Source organism: Hippopotamus amphibius, chromosome 4, assembly GCF_030028045.1.
Source record: "Hippopotamus amphibius kiboko isolate mHipAmp2 chromosome 4, mHipAmp2.hap2, whole genome shotgun sequence".
NCBI lineage: Eukaryota > Metazoa > Chordata > Mammalia > Artiodactyla > Hippopotamidae > Hippopotamus > Hippopotamus amphibius.
The window spans coordinates 48,799,599-48,822,627 of NC_080189.1; the positions used below are offsets into that span (position 1 = coordinate 48,799,599).

Consider the following 23,029-nt stretch of genomic DNA (forward strand, 5'->3'; position numbering starts at 1 on the left):
TGACTCTCCCAAATGGTCAGACACCCTCATGCGTCTTCCACGGCACTGGGATTGCTACGGGCAGGAGCACAGGGAGAGCATTTGCTTTGAAGTCCGATAGAGTCAAGTTCAAAACCCTGTTCATCTCACTAGCTGAATGACTTTGGAAAAGCTACCTCTCTTCCTTGAGCAATAATACTGGAGTAACTAATGTCTACCCCTCGGGGCTCTTAGAGAATGATAAAAAACAACAAGCAAAGCTAGGTCAATGCCTGGCACATAGTAGATGTTGGATAAATGTTATCTTCCTTTCTTCTCTTTAGTATCAGCCTGCTAAGCATGGCCTTTTCTAATAAATTGCTTGAGCCATTGATGAGTGACTTCCAATTTTTCTCTCCCAAGAAAACTAGCTGTCATAGACGGAATGTCTGTGTCTCCCTCCAAATTCACATGTTGAAGCCTTAACCCCCACGTGGTGGTAGCAGGAGGTAGGCCCTTCGGGGTAGTTAGGTTTAAATGGGGTCATAAGCCCTCATAATGGGATTAGTGTCCTAAGAAGAGGAAGAGATACCATCTCTCTGTCTCTTTCTCCTCTCTCTCTGTCTCTCTGTCAATCTGCTTGTGTGTGTGTCTCTCTCTCTGCATGCACAAAGAAGAAGTCAGGTGAGAACACAGTGAGATGACGGACATCTGAAAGGCAGGAAGAGACTCCTTCACCAAGAACCAAATCTGCCAGCACTTTGACCTTGGACTTCCAGCCTCCAGAACTGTGAGAAATAAATGTCTATTGTTTAAGCCGCCAGGTCTATGGTATTTTTCTATAGCAGTCTGAGCTAAGCTACCAGACTTGCTGTGTTCCAGGTGAGAAGCTGAGACACTAAGACGTACAAGGCTGGCCTGAGGGATCACAGGCAAGAACCAGGTTCGGAAAGGAGAGCAGGGGTGTTTTTCTGCTTCTTGGAATACGCAGCCATGTGCTCTGGTGTTCTGGCTCTGCCCCCTTCATCTGGCCACAATACCATGTGGTATTACAACTTTTGAATGTTAAGAAACCTTATATTTCCTCAAGTATCAGTACTTAATGTTTTGTTCCACACATAAAACTCTGTGAGTGGAAGGCTGCTGGTCCCCTTGTCAGAGGCAATTTCTCAGGGCTCTGCATGGGATTTAACGGGAGCCATATGGTTAAGTCCATCAACCCTCCCAGAAAGCATCCCCCTGAAGAGCCCTCGTAAATGTTCTCAGGGCTGTGAAAGATCCAGCAACTTTCTAACAATAAAGCAATGTTCATAGCCGTGATATTCAGCAAAACACAAAGCAGGAAATAATGGCTTCTGGTCTGAATTACTCAGAGGGGACTTGAGGCTGTCCTGGAGAAGGGTAGGGGACGGGGCTGGGGGCGGGCAGTGATAAGCCGGGACCTGCTGGTTGCTGCCTCCAGCAGGAAGAAGGCTGCCCTGGACGCCACCAGCATTGCCCGGGGGTGGGCAGTGACGGTCTTAATCACGCCCCTTGGTTTGTGGAGTTTCAGAAAACTCTTAATAATGGATTTATACACCTACGCATTTACAGAGCGTGCACATTCTGAAACTGTAGCCTGCTTTGTTATCTAAGTCTTCTTTAAGCGGCACCTTTCTGTGATGGCATCATTTATTGACCTCTCTCTTTTTTTTTTTTTTTCAGAGCAAAATAACACAAAAACCCCTGAATCAATTAACATTCCCATCTTGATGGTCACCTCAAGCAGAGACAACAACTCATACAACAAAGCCACATGACTCTCTGCCGATAGGCAAGGTGGCATTGCTTTTCACACCAACAAGTTCTGACATGTGATAAGCTCTTCTTTTCATTATTATTATTATTATTATTAAAGAAGCACAGAAAGAGTGTGAGAAATACAATTTATGATGAGTATCAGCTCCTTTTTATTTTCACATAAAACAAGATTTGCTTCAATATTTTATACAAATTTCTGGCTAAGTCTCAGATCTACATTGCCTAGGTACAGCTTCATGCAAATAGAGTTTATGACCAAACAGCTAATATAGCTACACATCACATAAACATATGTGTGCCAGGACTAAAACTGGCATATAATCAGGGAGAGGTTTCATATATACAGGCTGTTGAACGTATTTTCTAGTTTCCTGATATCTTAACTAGAACATTCCACAATAGACCAGATACCTTCTGTTCAACTATCAGCCTTGGTAGGAACATTTGTATATTCTGATGTTAGATGTATCACAACTCTGTGGTAAACAATTACTGTCAAATAATTTTCACCAATAATCTAAAGACCTTGTATATTTGCCCAATTCCATACAGAGAACTAAATCTATAGGACATTTTGAATACAGGAAGAATTTTGTGCAATGTTTTGGCAGTGCCTCCTATAACCTGTCAAAACTCTGTACTGATATCCATTTTTATAGAACACCACACTCCACATTATCTTCATTGTCCTCCTGAAGAATTACTGAGCATGGATTATCTAATAGCATTGACTCCATAAAAAGAAATAGGCTTCTTTAGGAAAGCTGGGATGCATTAAGATTACAGCCACCTAGTCAACTGATTATTGGCTCCTACAAAAATGTCTCATATGAGGAGACAAACGGAGAAAAAGACAGAATAAGAGACAGAGCAAGAGAGAATTTAATTACTGATACCTGCTCATTTTCCCAGGTTTTGCAGACTTGATCCTGAATTAATGAGCCTGTTACATGATATCTAATAAAAATGACTGGAGTAGAGATACAGCTTGGAATCTGCCACATATTTGGTCCAAGGTTGAATCGATTTCATCTATATTTAACACATGCTTGTTTTCTGTCTCACTTGTCTCCCCCACAGCCCATGGCTCACTTTTTTTTTCCATCTGGAAAACTTATCTCCTAAAATGCTACCATCAATCAGCCAAAGACACTCTTCCCGACAAAGCGTCTGCCAGTTTGACTAAGCACAAGTAGTCACTAGTTTAGGGATGCCTCCCACACTCCCTAGCGCTGTGTTTTTCTAGCTTGCCTAACCACACGAGTGCAATTTGGGATATTTATATTTACCTCCAGTTTCTATTGGGATGAAAATGCTACTTGGACAGAACTGGGCATCAGCAGGGTAGCGGGGTGATATGGGATGGACTGAAAGTTGCCTATGTTGTTTGTCTACCTACTTTTAACCTTTTTTCTTCAGATTTTTGCATCTACTCCCATTTTGTTCTACTTTGGCTTAATGTCTGCTCCAAAAGTATGAAAATCAAATTGTCACAGGGCTGCACAGACTTTGCCCCCCAAATCTTCCCTAAGAACAGGCACTGCTCCCATTTCCCAGTCCTTCATGTCAATATCACTCTCAATTCATTCAAACCTCTAAGTCTAAATACAGCATGAAGTGGGGGGGGGCGGGTGGCAGAAAGGAAAGCAAGAGTGCCATCAGCAACAGAAGCCGAGCACTAGTTGAAGGAAAGAAAAGGGGGGAACGGGAGACAGGCGGCCCCCTCCCTCTCCCACAAAGTTCAAGTCGTGAACACACCCACTGGCCAAGGCAAAAAAGCCCTGTGCGTGGGCACAGGTGGGTCCCAGCCTCTCTGGCTGGATGTAGCTTAAGCGCTGAGCCTGAATGAAGACTTTCATTGCTGTTTGCTGTTTTTGTTGGCCAGTAGCCATGGCAAACATTTGCAGGTGGCTTGGCCAGATTTTGACACTTAAATATTTGAGGTTGTGATAAAAATCAGAATATTACTACAATATGGTTCTGTGCAGCCTCAGAGGAAAAAAAAAAAAAGAAAACTATCTGCAATTTCAAATGCTCATTTAAAGACACAGTCTCCAGAGGGAACTCATGTTTTAAAATAAGTACTCATTTCCTCTTTGCTGAGAGAAATAAAAGAGTCAACCATCCCCAAATGTTACCACCTAGAGTTTCATTCTGAATCCACTGGTGAGATGGGTTGGGCTGTTACTTGCTGAGCCCCCACGATCATCTGGGCAAGGTTTTAGATGGGTCACATGGAGAAAATGGAAATGACAGGATGTGGGGGTTGGACTCAACATGGTAAGCACGACAGGGAAGGATCTGAAGCAAAGAAACAGCTTCCCTCAAGCTTGGCAACGAGACAGCGTCCTAAAAGTGACAATTATCTCCTAGGGTACACCAGGAGAGATACACAACACCCCAGGATTGGGAAGAAATGGAAAGATGGCGTGGGTCAGGAGGTCCCACGTACAAGAGCAGCACCCCCACCTGTCAGGGCACAGTGACACAGCCTAGAAATGTCATCCAACTCTACAGCCCTGGGCCAGCTGGGTACATTATTGACAGAGTCAACACCTATCTTAGAATTTAGTGCTAACCCTTAAAAGCTTGTTTCACAAAAACCAGCGTTGTACTAACAATGGCCAGATACTAAGGGCCTCCAAGAGGGTTGTTGCGGGGCGGGAGGTAGAAGAACTCCAGGGGAGAAGGAATGCTGTAAAACTGCTAGTAAACTCTAGCACATTTTATGTTTTTTCCCCTTGAAAGAAAAATAAAATAATTATAATTAGCTTGCCTAACTGTGAATTGTTTGCCCAAAGCCAAGCCACCGGGCTGAAGGAGTCCCTTGAGACTGAGGTGCTGTCTTTAACGACCCCACCCTCTTAGTATATTATAGGTTCTTGCTTAGGTGGTGCAACATTTGCTCCCGTAGTCATCTGAGAAGAAAAGACATCTTTAACAGAGATACTTCTGAATTTAGCATTGGCTTCTTCCAACAAAGCCAAGCATTCAAATGATCGGATTAATTTTCTGTTTCTTGAATAGGAAACAAAATGTACCCATGGCAAACTCACAGAATAGTCACTACCCACAACTCTCATTTGTTAAGATTCATCTTCATATGTCACAGCCCACCCTGATGAGTTGAGAAATGAGAGACAAGGTACCCATTCTAGAGCATTCTAAGAAGGGATAAGCCATTGTCCCTAGTGCTCCCTCTTGGTGTAGAATTCTTACAAGCATTTTAAAACAAGGAGGGGAAAAGACACACTGACAGTCAAATAGTGTGTCCAATTTTTTTTTCTTAAAATCACCTTATCTACTACTCAGTGGAATATTCAAACTAAATTCTGACGCATATACCAAACACAGCAAGCTCCCTTTTCTATTTTAAATAGAGAAATCTGGGAATAAAGAGCAAGCAGTTCTCAGCACCCAGCAATATGAATTTATCAGAGCTCTTTGGCTTAAGTTACTACCTTCCTAAGATCCCAAGCACTCTTAAATCTTTTATTTCCTTTCCACTTTACTCTTATGAGGGTGGAAAGAAGAGGTACCATCCTCACTCTGGAGAGAAGGAAGCTGGGCTAGAGATTCTGCATTTCTAAGAAGCTCCTGGTAATACCCACGCTGCTGGTCCTCAGACCACACTCTGAGTGACAAGGGCTGAGAGTTATCACATGATACTCAGGAGTGAACTCTCTTTCCATCCCATAATACACAGTGTTTGGGAGCATTCTACTTATTTTTCTCAGTGCCTCAGCGTTGTCTTTTTTATATAAGTGAGAGGGATAGAGAGGGATAGGGACTGCTTTCTTTGTTTTGTCTACTCCGGGAATGAACATGGACCAAAGCAGAGAGAGAGGAGAGCTAATGAGAAGGTATTAACATGGAAGAGAAGCACAGAAGAAATGATCAGAGGGAAGGAGGACTGTGGAAATACACCAAAGACCCAGCTGACAAGCTCAGAGCTTAGGAATGGAGGGACATACTCAGCTAGGGAGGAGGCTGGGCAGGTGACGCTCCCCCCCACCATCCTCAAGCATCTGTCCTGAGAACTGTGCTCTGCTCTCAACATCCATGGGATTTCCCCACGGTCATCTTAAAGTTCAAGAATCTTGTCTGAAGAAACAGTGTCACAGAATGACTTGCTTTTCCCTCCAAAGTCAGGGTCAAAGGGCTTCCACCAAACAGAGACTCCCTCTTTCCTTCTCCCATCAAAAACATCACTCTGAGCTCTAGGCAATATCATACCAGCCAGGAAAACCAACTTCTGTCTTATCCAACCTGAGGACTAGAAACTAGGAGAGAGTCCGGAACATTCCCTGAGCTCCAGCCAGGACCCAGAGATAGCCGAGGAGGTCTCCTTACCCAATCTGGCGGTTGGTGGAAGGTGCCTGTGTGATGACAGAGCTGGACTGGGGTGACGGCATGGCCTGCTGAATCACAACACTGGTGTCATGGTTGGGCATCCGGGTGCTGCCAAGCTGGTGAGCTCCAGGCCCCGCCATGGCCCCACCAATGGTGTTATGCATCGAGATATTCTGCCCAAAGAAGACAGAGGGGAAAGGGTCAGAAGAGGTTAACGCTTTAGTCTACTCTCAAGCTCTCAAAGGCAAAATGGGGAATCTGGTCATGTCAGCTAAATACAGAGTTATGGCTTCTGGCAAGCCATGGGTGCATTTATCTTGTTATAACTTACAGCGACAAGGAGATGAAAAATAACTACTCACCTTAAGAGTAAAGCACATAAAAAAATACCTGGAAGTTCACTAATCACCCTGCTGCCATCCCAATGTGAGGTTTACATCAGGGATGTTTAGTGCATATCTGGCTCTGACTTGGTGTGATATATATTGCATTTGAAAATGATTTCTGGGGTAAGTGCATAAGACTATGATTTAGTGAAGAGCCATTCAGCACCCAGCTTTGAATGACAAGCACACTTGTTATTTTTTCTTTTTCAGTCCTGTACAGCTAACCACCTCTTTTTCTTCCCTAGGAAACTAATTTTCCAAATCATAATCTGGGTACTCATGACCCAAGCTCAACAACCTGGGGAGTGAGGATGAATGACTGGAAAAGACGACACGGTGTCTGGGATCCAGTGACAAGGGGGAGAGTTACAAATCTCTGCTGTATTTCCATAAAATCAATCTCTAACAATTTGGTGGGAAAACGGAATACTGACAAGGACTGTCAGTCTGTTTACTCGTTCATTGTCTTTTCCTCAAGAGCACAGGATGTTTGTGTTCACACTCTAACTGTGGTGCCTAGAGCATAGCAGCCAGTCAGCAAACAGACATTACATGGAAGTAGTGAAGAAAATACTGACACAACTGAGTCACTTAGAGACCTAATATCACGTATTTATTTCTGATTGTTTGAATGAAGGCTTCTTTGTTTAAAATTCAAAAGTAAAGTAAAATATACATGATAAAGCTGCCTTAAAAGACATCCTAGGAAGGAATGTCACTGGGACAACAAGAGAGGATTCACACTGAGGCAGAAGAGGGCTGATCAACATGATGGGGCTGAAACATGAGAAATTCAGAACCTAGAAGACAAAAAGAAAGTGCAGGGCAAAGCAATGTAAGTAAGTGAGCCTCTGGAAACAGCCAGGTACAGCTCTTCTGCCTTGAAGGGTAGGGAAATCTGAGAGGTCAGTTGGACAATGGGTTGAGGATGACAGGAAAGAAACCGAGTGTCACTAGCAATTTACTAGTGGAAAAATATCTACCTCTCTACGCTTTGGGGTTAGCAAAGAAAAAAAATAAATGTTACCCAGGAGTAATAGAAGTGGTTCTCTGAAGTTCTTCTGTAAAGAACAGGATTTCCTACACTATGTGTTAAATGATGGTGATAACATAAATGGTACTGGGGGGGGCTTGTGTCCATCACACTGCACCTTTCCCAGGTTTCTGATTTCTAAACCCTGACCACACTGCTTGTCATGAATCCAGACGGCAACTGGGCACCTGGCTTAGACTGTAAGCCAACTGTTGTCTTGGGATCCCAAAGGCATGAATGGACTTAGACACACACACACACACATGATCCAAAGGCTCCCCTTATATACTGGAAGGTTTTTCTGACATGGGAAAATATTGTGGTTGGTTAAAGTAAGGTGAAAGGAAATAGTGATCTATATATTGGGGTGGCAGCACGGGGACATGCTTGAGTTCTTTTTATAGGATTTAGAGGCATAAAGAATCAATCTAAAAGTAATAGTGAAAATAAAGATAATCGTTATTTCTTTTGAAAGTGAAGCTTAACAAACTTATTTCCCTAGGTCTCAGTGAGGCTGTGATGAAGTAAACAATATAAGTATTATTTTCCATTGTTTAGATCCTTAAAGATATGCGAACATTTTCATCTTTTTCACAGTCACCTACTTTGTCAGTAATAGATCTGAGGCACAGAAGGATTTCTGACTCTCTTTATTATTCCTGTCTGCTGTGCTAGCGAAAGGTATCAATAGAGCTATACAATTTTTAAAATAATATTCTTTGTAAGTTCACAAACAATAACATAAAATGTCTGAACCCTCCTTGAGCTATCTTTGGCACTTCTTTTCTATCACCCCCCAGATGTAGTCCCCAAGTACCATAAATTCAATGTAAGCATCCTTCTCGTTCCGTCTCTTCTTCCACCAACTTCCACCCAACCACCATCACCTTCTTTCTTAGATTAAACAAGTGCTCTCCTAACTGGTCCCTTGTCACTCACTTTGACTTCCCTTTCTCCTCTTTCCCATAATACAGCCACAGTCATCTTTTCAAAAGGCAAAACTAATCATATCGCACATAAATTCCCCTACGTTGCTCACCCTCTCCATGTTCTTAGATGGCTTCTCATGGTTAAAGAAGACCCCGAAAGCACTCTCAGTGTGACTTCCAAGGCCTGTATAAGACCCTTCCTATCTCCCCAGCTTATCTCACACCACCTTCACAGTCTTGCTCCCTGCAATTCACTCCACCTGTAGGAATTTTCCTGCTCTCACACTGAACATGCTCCACTTCAGTTCACAGAGCTGAATATACGGTTTTCTGCTACCTGTACTCTTCCCCTGACTCTACCATCAAATCACAAACTAAGCACCATGTGAGAAAGCCTTCCTTGACCTCTTCAATGATGGGCACTATCTCCCCCTGCTTCATAGCACTCTTCACAAGTTCACAATTGTCCTCAATTATTTGATCAATATCTGTTTCTAGAATATAAGCACAATGAGAGAAGGGACTAAATCTGACTTTACTCCCCATTGAATCTCCGTTGCCCAGGTCAGTGCCTGGCATATCGCAGGCACACAGTAAATACTGAGAGAATGAGTAAACTATAGAATGACATTTCCAGAACATTCAGGATGATGAAATCTTATCTTTTATTCCCTGGGCAATTTTTGAGAATACTAACTCTCTTGTTTATTTACCTTGAAATCTCAAAGCATGCTCACAATAAGCAATGTTAAGATATGTTAAAGTGTTAAGATACTTGTTTGATTATGGGGTGGAGAAATAGAAAGGATCAGAATTAAGAAGGAAGCCACAAACATGGAACGTAGATTGAAAAGTGAAGCCTTTGAGAAAACATTAAATGAGCCCTTGGAGGAAGATACCAAGAAATAAGCTTCAAGCTTTTGAGCACTTTGGCTCAAATGGTATGTCCATAACCATTCTTTATCTCCACCATGAAAACCAAGAAAAACTTGGTCCAAAGTTTTTGAAACCTGGTGCAAAGAAATTGGTTTGATTTCTTCAGCGTAAAGCATGTTAAATGAGAGAAAGAAATACCTCTCCTCTCAAAAAGTTTAAGAATCTTCTCTGAGAATCATTAAAAAGAATAAAAAAGACTATCTAGGAATATACTTCACACCCCCCGCCACCAACATTTTTAAGAGATCTCTTTGTCTTTGTGATCTCCACTAGGGATGTAAAAGGCTCCTGAAAGTTAAACCCTAATATTTCAAAAATCTCCTTTCCCCCCAACACATGAACTCTGCAAATTCTCCAGCCTCCTTCCCCCAGCCCCAGAGAGTAATTTCAAAACATTTTGGAAAAATAAACAAATTTAAACAAGAATTATCATTTCACATTAAGAGAAGATGATTTTTTTCCTTTCAGCATTACATAGTAACTCAAACATGAAATTACTTTCTGAGTTCACATTTTCCCAATTATGGGTTCAAAACCTGCCTTCCTTGATAAAAGAATGGCATTTTATCTTTAGATAAATTAAATATCCAATTTCAAAAACACAAAGAGTGACTACATCTTTCTGAGTTATTTTTGTTAGTATAGGTGCATAGATTTGGAGCTGGTGAATCAATGTCACCAACCACTGGATGGATGTCAATGTGCAGGACCTGAGGTGTTCCTGGAGGCTCAGCCTTTGGCCTTTTCTTGTTCGACATTTTTATCAACAGCTTGGATGAAGATGTAAAAATCATGCTTGTCAAATCTGTGGTTGACACAATGTTGGGAGGCATCACTAACATTCTGGATGGTAAAACCAGGTTTTACTTGAGCCAACTGTGTGATCTGGCCTCCAAAAATGCTAACATAAATCTAGGTTGCTGTAGGAGAAGTGCAATGTCCAGATCAAGGGAAGTAATTATTCCAGGGTTGAGCACATCAGACTGACCACATTTGGCCACCACATTTTAAGGGGGAAATTGACAAATAGGAGCGAATGAAAGCAATGAAGGCATCCAAGATGCATCACAGGAAAAATGGTAGAAGAATCAGGGAATATTTAGTCTGAAGAAAAGAAGGCTTAGAGGTCATGCTAACTGCCTTCAAATATTTGCAGGAATAGTCATAATCTATGTTGCTCCAGAGGGCATAATTACAAAAAATGGGATCGTGATAATAAAAGCCAACAATAACTACAATTTGAGTACCTATTGAAGCAGCTCTTATGGTAGATGCTTTATAAACTGCACCTCTAATCTTCACAATGACCCTACAAGATAGGCATTATTATCCTTATTTTAAGATAAAAAGAATAAAACTTTACATCATCACTAATACCATTTCCATTCTCCTCCGGCCACACTCCACTCACTCCTTCTGGACTGATGCTTTAAAAATAGAAATTTGAAAAAAAAAAAAAAGAAAGAAAGAAAGAGATTTGACCTTTTGTTGGGGTAAGTTTACCAATACGTAGGGATAGCCAAAGATAAAATAAGTTGCCTTATAAAGTACTGAGATTCCTAGCATCATACTGAAGCCAGTAGGGTGTAGAGCCATCTGTTAAGGATGTCACCAAGAGGATTTCTTGCATCAGGAGGGAGATGGCACTAGATGACCTCCAAGGTCTCTTCTTGCTAAGATTCTCTCATAATACACGGTTCATACTTTTGTTCAAATGCTTCCAAATATTAGTAATGTGTGATAATGTTGAAAATATACTGGCTCAGGAGTATGGAGGTCTCTTCTACTTCAGTCTCTCTACCCCTCCTTGTAGCCATGTAACCTGTGTCAATCATTGAGCTTCCCTTGGCTTCACAGCCTCATCACTAAAAGGAGAGAGATGGACCACATGGTCTCCACGATCTTTTCCAGTTCTGATACTCCACAAGTCTTTCTATGTTACATTTTATCAGACACTAAATATCCAAACAAACTTTTTAGACTCTGATTCGTGGGCCTACAAACGTTGATTTTTCTCCATAACCATAAGCTTTTGCAGAAATAAGCCTTCCGAAAATTATAGCTTTCCACCAGACCCAAGGGGTCATGATTCAAGAAACAGATCTAGCAAAAAGTAAAATTTCTGGAGCACCAAAGATGAATAGCTCCTCAGAAAACCACCTTTACCTAAATTTTCCCCTTCTTAGTTCAGATTTATCCTCATGTCCTTGGCCTTCTTCTTTCCTTTATGCCCTGCAATATACCTTCCTCCCCATTCACTGCTGTTTTGAGACATAAAGGGTGTGAATGGAATGAGAACCAGGGTAATAATGAGTCTTGATTGCACAGTCAGTGAGCTTGAGGTAGAGTGGTAATTGCCCTGCATGCATGGGCTTGGAATACAATATGCAAAAAAACAACCTGATGTATATGAATATAAGTCCATGCTCTTACAAATAACTATAATTTCAGGGTGTGGTAATGAAGGATGAAGGGAGGTGGACCACAAATGAAAGTGAAGGTTGGAGCATACAAGCAAAATGATGTTGATTCCCATAAAGTCCCAAAATGTTATCTTCAAAATCTATATTCTTTCCAACTGCCAAGGTGTGGAAACTTTATAAGTTTCTCTATAAAGAGCCAGGGTCAACCCCACACGCGCTTACAAGTTGAGTTGTGCAATCCTAGAATTGTTTGCATCTTAATGATGCCCAGGCAGTTATGAAGACTTTCAGAACTTCCCAGATATAAATATCCATGAACTGCATCCAAAAGATGTCTGTGACTTTCACAGAATAACAATGGTTCTAACCTTCTGGAAGGTACTAGGCTCTGTCATTACTCCTTTCTGGTGCTCTCGGTAGCTGGAACAGCATGAGTGTTTTGAATCCTCCTGAGAGGGTGGGCTGCTCCCTGACAGAGGAGACGGTGAGATGTTAGAGGAGGCAAGGCAGGGTGGTGGGGGAGACCAGGGGCCACTTAGGCTGCCCCTCTCTCCTTAGCATAGTCACACAGTGCAAGATGGGCCACATAAGATAAGACACCATCTCAAGTAATCTCTGCAGGAGAGGAAGGGAGAGGAGAGCACAGGGTACTATGAAAATGCCAGCTTTGACGTGTAATTTTAATTCTGCTTTTTCAGAGTTTGCTACTTATCCCTGGAGAATTCTAAAAGGAAAAAAAGTATAGAAAGAAAACATAAGCACTGCAGTATAGGCTCAAGTTCACTTCAGCTCTATATCATCTGGGGCATGTTATTTAAGTTCTCTGAGCCATACCTTCCCCATCTTTAAAATGGAGATAATCATCTAATGGACAGGACTGTAGTGAGTTTCACATGGAATGACAGATGTTCCATCACAGCACCTGACAGCAAATGTGTACTTCTATCCTTTTAGTAAAGTTCCAAGTGTGAAGCTCAGAGAGTAATGGTTCATTCTGTGTGGCTACTCCCTATGACTGATATTAATTGAAATATTATAAATAATGGCTCATACACAGCATGACCATATGTCAGAAAACTCATTTAATCCTTATCATCAGTCTAGGAGTTTGGTGTGATTATCACCTCCATTTTATAATGAGGAAACTGAGGCACAGAGAGGGTAAGAGTCCTCAGAGTCACACAATCAATAAGTGGAGAAGCTCAGAACTAGGCAGTTTGGCTTCAGAATCCAGGCTATTACCTACTAAGCCACACTGCCTCGATAGTCTCTCTGTAAAAATATTTTCTAGCAGAAAGTGACACGGCAAAAAATAAAGTGTACCTGACATCCTTTCTATGGACATTAAAAGAAGTTATTAACTGATGCTGGTATGTGATCCTGAGAACTACAGTCTATCTGTCATACCACTAATTTGGATCAATGTCATCACCACTGTCTTCACACCTAGCAAAGCCTGGGAATACACCATTAATTCATTTCAAAGTGATTGATTAGCGATCCTTGTCTCAAGGTCATGTTGGCTGCATAGGCATTTCTAAACTGATTTACAACGAACAGTGCAGATTAGAATTAGGGAGGGCTATAGTTCAAAAAGTGTTGATCAATACTTTTGTCAAATTTTCAAAACAAACAAACCACCATCTCTAATTCACTCTTTGATGTTAGTTCACCTTCCTTAAGAGTTCCAAGAGCTCAGGGAAAGCCTGAGAAAGAGATCATTTCTCTGACGTTTGGATCAAGTTCAACTTCTAAGGCAACTTTCCTTGCATTGGGTAGAAAGGCAGCTCACATACTGATGTAACCATCAGTGGCCTTAGCCCACTCACACATTTCCAGGAAGCAGATATTAGAGGAGGCACGCCAGGGGAGTAGGGGAGACCGGGGCTCTAGCCTCTAGCCCTCAGTCTGCAAGATACGGAACAGCAAGATCCATCTGACTGGTCCATGCTCTCCTCCAATCCCAGACCTCTGTCATCCTTCCTAATACTGGGTTTGAGGCAATGGAGCCCTGAAGCATCCCTGTAAGCATTTTATAGCTATTCATTTAATACTGTAGTAAAACGCTCAAGACAATAAATGTCTGCTCAGGTGCCACCCTTGACTGTGAGAAAGTTTTTGGGTGTCTCTCAAAGATCCTGCTCCTTCCTGTTCAGATTCTCAGTTCCTTGGACTGTCCAACTCTCTGCTCTCATCTCCTGCATTACTGTCTTGGTTGCTTCTGCTGAATATAATCAAATGGGATAGAAGGAATGAAATGGCACTCGGACTTCATTCAGGTTGCTAGAATTACAGTGGAGCAAATTTCTGGGGCTGCTGTATCTACAGATATCCTGGAATTTCGAAACTCAGCTAACGCCACTGAAAATGATATTGTATGCTCTGCTCACGGGTAAGGTTCCTCATTTCTTGAGAATATTCTTCCAGAAAGCTGAGCATTCCATCATGGCATGAGCCTACTTAAACGCTTCTGCTGGCCGTCCATGACCTCCTATGTGTACCTTCGTGTTGACTTCAGCCTTTTACAATCTGATCCCCATCAATCTTTCTTACATCACCTCCTGGCAACCCATCATCCACATCCCCTCCCCTACCACTCACACACACACCCCTCAATGCTTCTTGACTATCCCACACCATTTCATGTCTCTTTTTCACCTTTGCACATAACACTTCCTCTCTGAAGTCAATTCATTCATCAAGATCCAGCTCTGACACTCCCTCCTCTGTGGAGCCTTCCCCCACTCCTTCTGGCCCCGTTAGTTCCCTGCTCTGCTCTCCCACAGAGCCTTGTCCGCACCTTCACTGGAAAGCCTGACTTACTTTCACAAATGCTTCCTTCAGGAAACTTGGAAGAGGGAACATTCCACGTGCATCTGAAATCAGCCAGTGTCATGCACTTTGTAGATATGCAATAAATTCAATTATTTGGTGAAGAAATGAATGATGTGTGATCTTGAGCAAGTGTATAGCTTCTCTTTGCTTCAGTTTTCTCATTCATCACATAGGAACAACCCTACCTTGTAAGGGTTGTATATTAAGTTAGGTACTATAAATACAGAGCCGAGTGCGATGCCGGACACATTAAATGGCCAATAAATGTTAGTAGCCATTATTCTAATTATCATGATTACCATGATCACTGCCAATGCTAACACTACTCCCCTAACTAAAGATATCCGGCCCCCTGTTATTTTCTACCTCAGCACCCCAATCCTTTCCTTTATAGCACAATGTATAATTGTGATCATTATTATTTCCAGGTCACCATATTATAATCAATTAACCATTCCTGTGTCCTCCATCTTCTCCCACACATACTTCTTTCAAAGCTCCTATAACACACAGGGGCATTTACTTATATACTTCAGGTCAGTCTTCCCCTTCTAGCTGTGAATACTTTGGTGACAGGGACAGGGTCTGATTTCATATCATTGTCCTCAGGGCCTAATACAATGCCTGTCACCTGTCACATAGATGTTTGCTTAGTCAATACATAGTAAGTGTAACTAATGCTGTGGAAAGAGAAAAAATGAAAAAGAGGCACTCTCTTAGAGGACCTACAGTTTAAAGGGAATATGGAAATCTAGGGGGAAAGGGGGATGAAAATCAAATGAGCTGGAAAAATACCTTTACACACACAGACACACACACTAGAAAGAGGAAAAGACACACCATCTAGAGCTGGTTAGATCACAGTCTGGAGGGCAAAGGGCTAGTCAACAGGTCTGGGTTTCCATCTGATCCACCATTAAGCACATGATCTTGCTTAACTTCTTCAGTCTGTTGAATTTGCCTCCCTAATGATTCCCACAGCTGTTTTCTTTGCTTTCCCACAAGCTCCAGAGCTTTATCACCTCCTACCCTGCTGACACAGTAACTTCCTATTTCCAGTTCACCATATCATACATTCCAGGAAGGTGGGGACAGGGCCTGCCTCGTTTTCTCTTCTAGCGCTAACGTCTAAGCTCCGTGCCTGACACAGAACTGGACGACTGATGACTGAACAGAGAAACGCATTATGATTTCCGAGGTGGTGATATGGGAATAAAGAGCAATCAGCCTACAATTTCCTCTTGTCTAAGCTGGGCACATGGTCATCTTAACCTAAGATACAAGGAGAGAACATTTGCGGATTTGAGTCCTCATAAGTCCTATCAACGCACAGAGGCCAGGACACAGTTCAACAGTCTCCGCAAACCACCACGTGTCTGGTCAACCCAAACCAGAGCACTCTGGTTGAAGTGCGGCAAGACGGGCCTTCCTTAACAACTAGGAAACAGACCCCAAGAGCCAAAGTCAGGTGATTAGAAACAAGCAAAACACTGGGGTCCTAAAGCAGGTACAGGGAAGGTAAGTAGATGGCACCAATGGCATTATCAGGCTTGCGCTTCTGTGTGGCATAAGGAAGAAAGGGGGCTTTAGGATCCGGAAAGCAGCAGTGAGCACACAGGGAAATGCTTAGAAGTCACACTGAGCACCTGGCATGGCTGTGCGGGAGGCAAGTGGCCTGTTCTAGAATCACTAATCAAACTTCTCTCCTTTCCTTACCAGAAAATGTAAAATTACTAAAAATAAAAGCACATATAAAACTACCACAAGGATGCTGTGGTATTTATCTATTTCTCCAGCATTTCAAAGAAAATCAAATACTTGCTTAATGACCAGAAACATAAAGGTATCGCTCTCTTGAAAGCTGCTAATGATACAGCACAGGTCTGAAGAAAGACTCTCCCTTGCCTTTCCCAGGCCCCCATTCCTCAGCTCTTCTCTCGCAGCCAAAAGGGCTGGAAGGTAGGGCTGGCCCACTAAAATGAATTTGCTTGAAAACTCCTCAGCCTAGAGCACTGGTTGGGCCTCTGCATTCCTGAATATTTGGCAACATTATGCTCTGAACATAAAATAGAAATGTGATCTTCAGTGGGAAGGAAAGTGTGCAATAAGATAGACTTCCTCCTCCAAAACAATAGAGAATGAAGAGGCTCACACTTCATTTCGCTGCTGGTGGAACCCGTCAGGTGGCTCTCCATGAATGGCCTTGCTTTGTAAATTGTTTAGTACTTTACAAACCTAAGTTCCTGCGAGACTGTTCTAATGATTGATATTAATTAAGCAGCATATTTCTATCCTGGAAAGTGGCTGTTGGATAAGTACGCTTGAATCTCCATTGCTTCCAAGAAAACTGAACCATAGCTACCAGTGTTCAGGTCTTAGAGCAAAACCCAAGTGTATAATGCGACAGAGGAAATCGGTGAGAGATTCGATCTGTCTTATTTGGTGAAATCCTGATACAAAGAGGTAACATTTTTGTCTTGACCACAGTGAACCAAACAGCACTTGTGTAGCATGGGGGAACTGGCCACAACTGGGCATGACAGCCCCCAAAGAAGCTTCTGGAAATCCTGCCTGAATATTAAGAGCCAATTTTTAAAAATTTTCCTAGTAGAAACTTGGGTTCTCTGGATCCTTAGGTGTTCACAGAAGTGAAATGGGGGTCAGTGAGATGGTTTCCATGTTTATAGTGCCTGCAAGGTACATCTCAAAACCTACGAGATATTACCCATCACCGTAACCTCATTTCTTACCACCCTCTCACCTTATTCACTCTGCTCCAGCCTTGCACTGACTTCCTTGATGTTCTGATAACACATGGAAGCCTTGGTGCCACTGCACCCACAGGCTGGAAGTCTTCTTCGAATTATTCTCACAGCTCCCTCTCTCACCTCTTCCAAATGTTTGCTCAAATGTTACCTCCCAGTGAGGCCTATGTCTGAGGCCTGGCCACTCTGTTTACTATTACAACTCTGCCTCCTTGAGTCCATATTTCCCTTACTTGATCCCTCCATTCCCATTCATAACATCCATTCCTCCCTCATTCATTTCAATCCAAAAACATCAGACCATTTCTGATCCTTATTCTTAAAACAAGAATTCAGGAAAAGAAAAATACACAGAAAATCCAATGGCTCTTTTTTTTTTTGACCACCAAGGATCTCTTTTATGACTTTCCTCCCTTGTATCTCATGTTTTTAAAATACTTCTGAAAAGTCATGAATTCATTTTTCTACACAATTGTCTTTTGAAGCTTTTACATTCCTTGATTTCTAAAATCGCATTTCGCTCCATTATACCATCAGATCTACTTTTTCACAATGTTGATAAAATTCTAGTCAAACAGAAGGAAACTGATGCTTTAGTTAATCTAGCAGACAGTACAGATAAATGCACAATCTCAATTAGAGTGTTTGACTCCTGTATCACTTGGGGTCCCAGTAGGAAACAAACAGCATGCTCAAAATGGGTAATTTGAAGAGTGACTAATAAAGAAGCTAGTTGCAAAGTTGTGGGCAGAGTGCAGGAAAGCACAAGCCAGAGTGTTGTAACCTGGGGCCAGTTTCAGCAGGGAGCTATTAGCATTGCTAGGCTTCCAGGAGTGAGAGAAAGGAAAGGCTATCAGCACTCAGGGAAGAGAAGAGGTTAGTGGGACCAGGGGAGAAAGAGAGATGTGTGGAGAGGGCACATGGCCAGAACTGTGACCCTTAGTCAAAGGAGGCGACTAACTGAAAGAGCTGGGAGAACAGACCCTCAGGTTCCCTTCCTCCCTCTCTGGAACCTGTTGTGGTGACCCTGTGGCCACTGGCCCCGATCCAGTGGGAAAACACAGGTTAAAGGTGCTCATTCATGTGGTGTAAACAGATAGCCTTTCAGGGCAGACAGCAGAGTGGAAAAGAGGGAAATGGGCCTGAATGGACAGTCAGAAAATATGCAATACAACTATGTTTCGATTAAACTTGCATTATTCTATTTTGCAGGCTATGTATTTGTAATATACGTGTTCATGGAGAAAATTTATACAAGAAAAAAATAAGCAGGAACAAAATTATCCATCATCCTAACATGCAGAAAAAATGAATCTTTTACTATATCTCTTCAGATAGTTCCTCTGCAAGCACGTGTGCACACACACACACACACACACACACACAGAGAAGTGTGTGTGAGTATATATAAACTATATATATATTATTTATAACGTATTTATATATACATTGTGATATCCAAGGGAACCTAAAAGATCAGAAACCCCAGTTTGTGACCCAGTGACATTTTTCACTCTACCCCACCTACAATAACTAAAAAAAAAATTGTTATCTGTAGCTTTATTTCCTTTCCTTTAATTTGAACTTTCTAAGGGCAGGACTTCACTAACTGAATGTGCTCTGTATTTACCCATGTGCCTAACAAACCATGATTGGACTGATAAAAACAACAGAAGGCAGAGCTAAGACGCACCCATCCCACATCTGCCCAGGTAACCCAGCTCCACCGCACAAAGATGAGCCGCGACAAGCCTGGCTCCCCTGAACCAGATACACATCCTCAAAACAAGGTCTTACTTTTAGGCCACAGCTTCCGATTTGTCTACATTCCTCCTGGTGAAACAATCGGGCTTGGAATAAGCATGGCTTTATATGTGGGCGTCACAGAAGGAAGAATTTGGCACCTGGCGTCTATGTATCATAAAGCCAGTACCGTGCGGAGCTCAGCGCTCCTTTCTGCCAGCTATTGGATGGGAGGAAAGTAAGTACATTTAGAAGCCGCATTTTTCTATCCTAGACAGTCAGGATTGATGGGTTGGCTTGCTAAGTAAGCACTAAGGCCAATGAAATATTTGTATTTACATGATCTCCCACAGCAACCTCTCACTCTTATGGTCAGACACCAAATCTATAGGCCCCTGGTCTTCAGTAACTTGAACATTCTATAATTTGCCATCTTGAGTTCATTTTCATCCTATTGTGCTGCTTCTTCAACTGACAACTTTAAGGTGGAACAAATTTACTGATTAGTTGATAGGCTAAGAAACAAAATTTCTAAACCTAAAACAAAGATAAGAACTCAGAGGAGTCAGGAACCCACATAAGAAACACCTGGGTGGTTCAGTGGTAGAATTTTCACCTGCCCCGTGGAAGGTCAGGTTCGATTCTCAGCCCATGCAGAAAAGAAGAGAAAAAAGTAAAGAAACACTCAAACTATAGAAGCTTATAGTAAGGGAGTCCTTGGACAAAAGGCCTGCATCTTTCCCTTTGCTTTGATGCCATTTCCAGACTATATATATATATATATATATATATATATATAGCCTGGTTACTTTTAAAGAAGCCCTATTGTAGACCTATGTATTAAAAAAATACTTTTCATGTATCTTTTCATACTTATATTGTTTACTAGTCACTTTATGAAATAGCTTCAACCCCTACAGATGAATTTAGAAACTTAAATAGAATCTCAGTATGAAAAGCCATTTTAAAGGTTTATAATCATTAATAAAAGGCATATTCAGGGCAAAAGATGAAGAACTATTTGAATTGCTTATATTATCTTCACCCTAGTTAAGCAGCTTAGTCTACAAGTAAGTCCTGCATTTACACATAATGCTGGGTTTCTCTGGGTAGCTAACCAATTCTCCATCCCCTTTTTAATGGAACAGTGACAGTGTTTAGGCATCAAATCTAATCATCTGCTGGCAGAAGAAGAGACTACTCCCCCAAGCCTTGTCCTGTATGTTGCTCCATTTATTCAAACATCCTTTCACATCTCCACATTGGATAGAGGTTTAGGTTCCTATGTCTGAAGAAGTGCTGACAAGGTTAAAAGGTACCTCTTTCCCTTTTCTCTCTTCCCTTTCATTTACTGGGTTTAGAACCATCAAGAACTTTTCTGAAAGCTCTTTAGTGCTGTTCCAATGGCAGCTGAGGGAAAAGATATATTTGACACTAAGTTATCTTTGTGTAGAGGGAATCCAGAAAAGCTATCTTTCTAGCACATGGAAGCTTTGAGGAAGATTTCTATGTACACACACACACACACACACACACACACACACACAGACACAGTGGTGCTTAGGCTTTCTAAGATAACTCTAGTACACTGAGCCTTAGCACAGGCTGCACAACATCTCAGCAGAGGCTGAGGAGCGGGGGTGTGGGTGGTGGTGCTCAGCCAGGGTTGGAAGGAGGAGGGTGAAATGCTTACGGCCTTTTATCTTAATTTTTGTGATATGATCCAATTATATCTATCCAATAGTGCCCTCTAATTACTAGCAGAGACGAATAATGAAAGAGTCCCCTTGTAGTCAAGCTCCTCCCACCCCAAGTCAGCTTCCCTCCTCAACGCATCCATGTGAACATTCTAGATTCACATACAGAGCATACCTAGAGCGTGTGACAAGCTCAGTGAAATAAAGAGTCACTTTAAAAAACTGGAAAAGAACTTCAGGGCTTCAATAAGAAGCTGTGGCTACAGGCTGACCCTACAAATGGCAGGGTGGGATGGAAAGGGACCCTGTCCTGCCTTCAGGAACAGTGTCTGTAACCAAAGAGACACTAATTCTGTTGGCCCGCAGAATTATGCAGGATTTAACTGTTAGGTTTCAATGGTAATTGGGGAACATGAAAAGGAACAAAGAAAAAGCAGATCCACGGAAGTTAAAATAATTACTGAAACAGTGGAAACTGGGGCAGTGAAAAGGAGGGATGAAGTTATCTCCACCTCATCAGGAATAGAAACAGGACTGCAGATGGAAAAACCCAAAACAGGAGATCCAGCCTGGATGCAAGCTGGAAAGACAGGAAAGAAAAAACTCCCAGTTCGAGGAGAAGATTTTTATGAAGCTAATACATTCCTGCTCTCAGACCTTGAGATTTGAAAGACACCACAGAGAGCCTGGAATCCAACTCCTTGATTTTATAGAGAAGAAAATGGAGGCCAGAGAAGGAAATGCAACCACCCCAGTGGCCCACATCTCAATGGAGGCAGAAGCAGGACTAGAATCTAGATCTCTTTCTTGCCTCCTACTTCCGTGCTCTTTCTGCTATAATAGATGAGTGTAGAGAGTTTAATCTCTGTGCAGCAGAGAGTAACTTTATCTCAGGGTAACCTTTGAATAGGTTGAACCAGTAACGTAATGATTTCATCTTGGGGAAGAGAAAAGCAGACAGACACTCAAAGAAGGCAGGAGTGAGGGTCAAGTCCAGAGGATGACCATCTCTTCACATCACCGTTGGGGGTCTAGAGTGAAGGGGAAGGGATTCTCTTCAATGATGGACACACTGGCCTTCAGGTCCTGCCCACCTCCCCTGAGGCCATTGGAATCTTTGACAGCAGAGGGCCTGAGGACACTCTATTTTGTTGTAGGGACGCTTTAAGCCTCCCCAGAGCACAGCACAGTTAGAGGGCTGAGTCTCAGCCAGTTGCTTAGAGAGTTTTCTGTAAAAAACAAAAACAAAAGCCCAGCAAAGAGTTCCTTTTGTTCTGACAATTCTTCCTCACACTTAAAGTGCCCGGCACAATTAGGACCATTTATTCCGTGCACACTTGGATAATGCACTGATAAAAAAGCTTAAACTGTAGAGCATGACTGCAGAGACAGGAAGACACTATTGCTTCTATGGTTTCATATACAGATTGTGTCATACTTAAAGCTGAAATCATAAACTATCTATTTTTGCCCCCTCCAAGCTGCCTATTGTGTGCTTATAAACAGGAACCTGGCAGCGTGTCAGGGGTGCAAATTGATTTCCTTTCCCAAATAAAATTTTAAAAAGCAAATAAACAAGGTTATGTTGGCTAATGAAACATCACATGCCAGGCTGGGGAGAATTCTTTTAAAATGTATTTTCTTGAGCAAAGGCAACACAAAGCATCGGTAAAAGGTTCTATCATAAACAACATGTTTACGTAAAAATGCATTACTTGAAAGAAGGGAAAGTAATGGTGCATCTCCCATGATATATTTAGATTGTGTTTTAAGAAATGAATTAGGAATGGGTGAGAAGAGGGGGAGCCCTGCAGTGTCACAGAATTTGGAAATTAACTAAAGCCGCTCAGAAGTAAGATGAAGTTGTTTTTGTTTAGAAAATTTTTTGATCTCAGGATTTTTGTAATTTATCATCAAGACATAAGTAGTGCACTTGTGAGTGTATCTTCGTGGCATGAAGAAAGCCGGGAGAGAAAACTGAATCATGCCCCCCCTCCCCCACCCCAGGCTTAGCGATAGATGTGTAGTGGGCCTGGCATGCTGGCATCAGTGGGAACATCTCCTGGAGCGTGGCCTATTTCCCAGCAGACATGCCTGGACCAGTTGGAAGCTGTTTTATTCATCTATGTGTAAAAGGTATCAATATCTCCCAGATCTTGCCTACCTTCACA

At 42.1% G+C, this 23,029-nt stretch overlaps 1 protein-coding gene across 1 annotated transcript in view; it reads right to left on the minus strand.

The window, feature by feature from the left end:
* Positions 1-6,107: 6,107 nt before the first annotated feature.
* LOC130851870 (cyclic AMP-responsive element-binding protein 5-like) overlaps positions 6,108-23,029 on the minus strand; it is an 82,639-nt gene continuing 65,717 nt past the window's right edge. The window contains exon 4 of the mRNA XM_057732572.1: positions 6,108-6,284. Coding sequence (XP_057588555.1) covers positions 6,108-6,284 — 177 coding nt within the window. The remainder of the gene's footprint in view (positions 6,285-23,029) is intronic.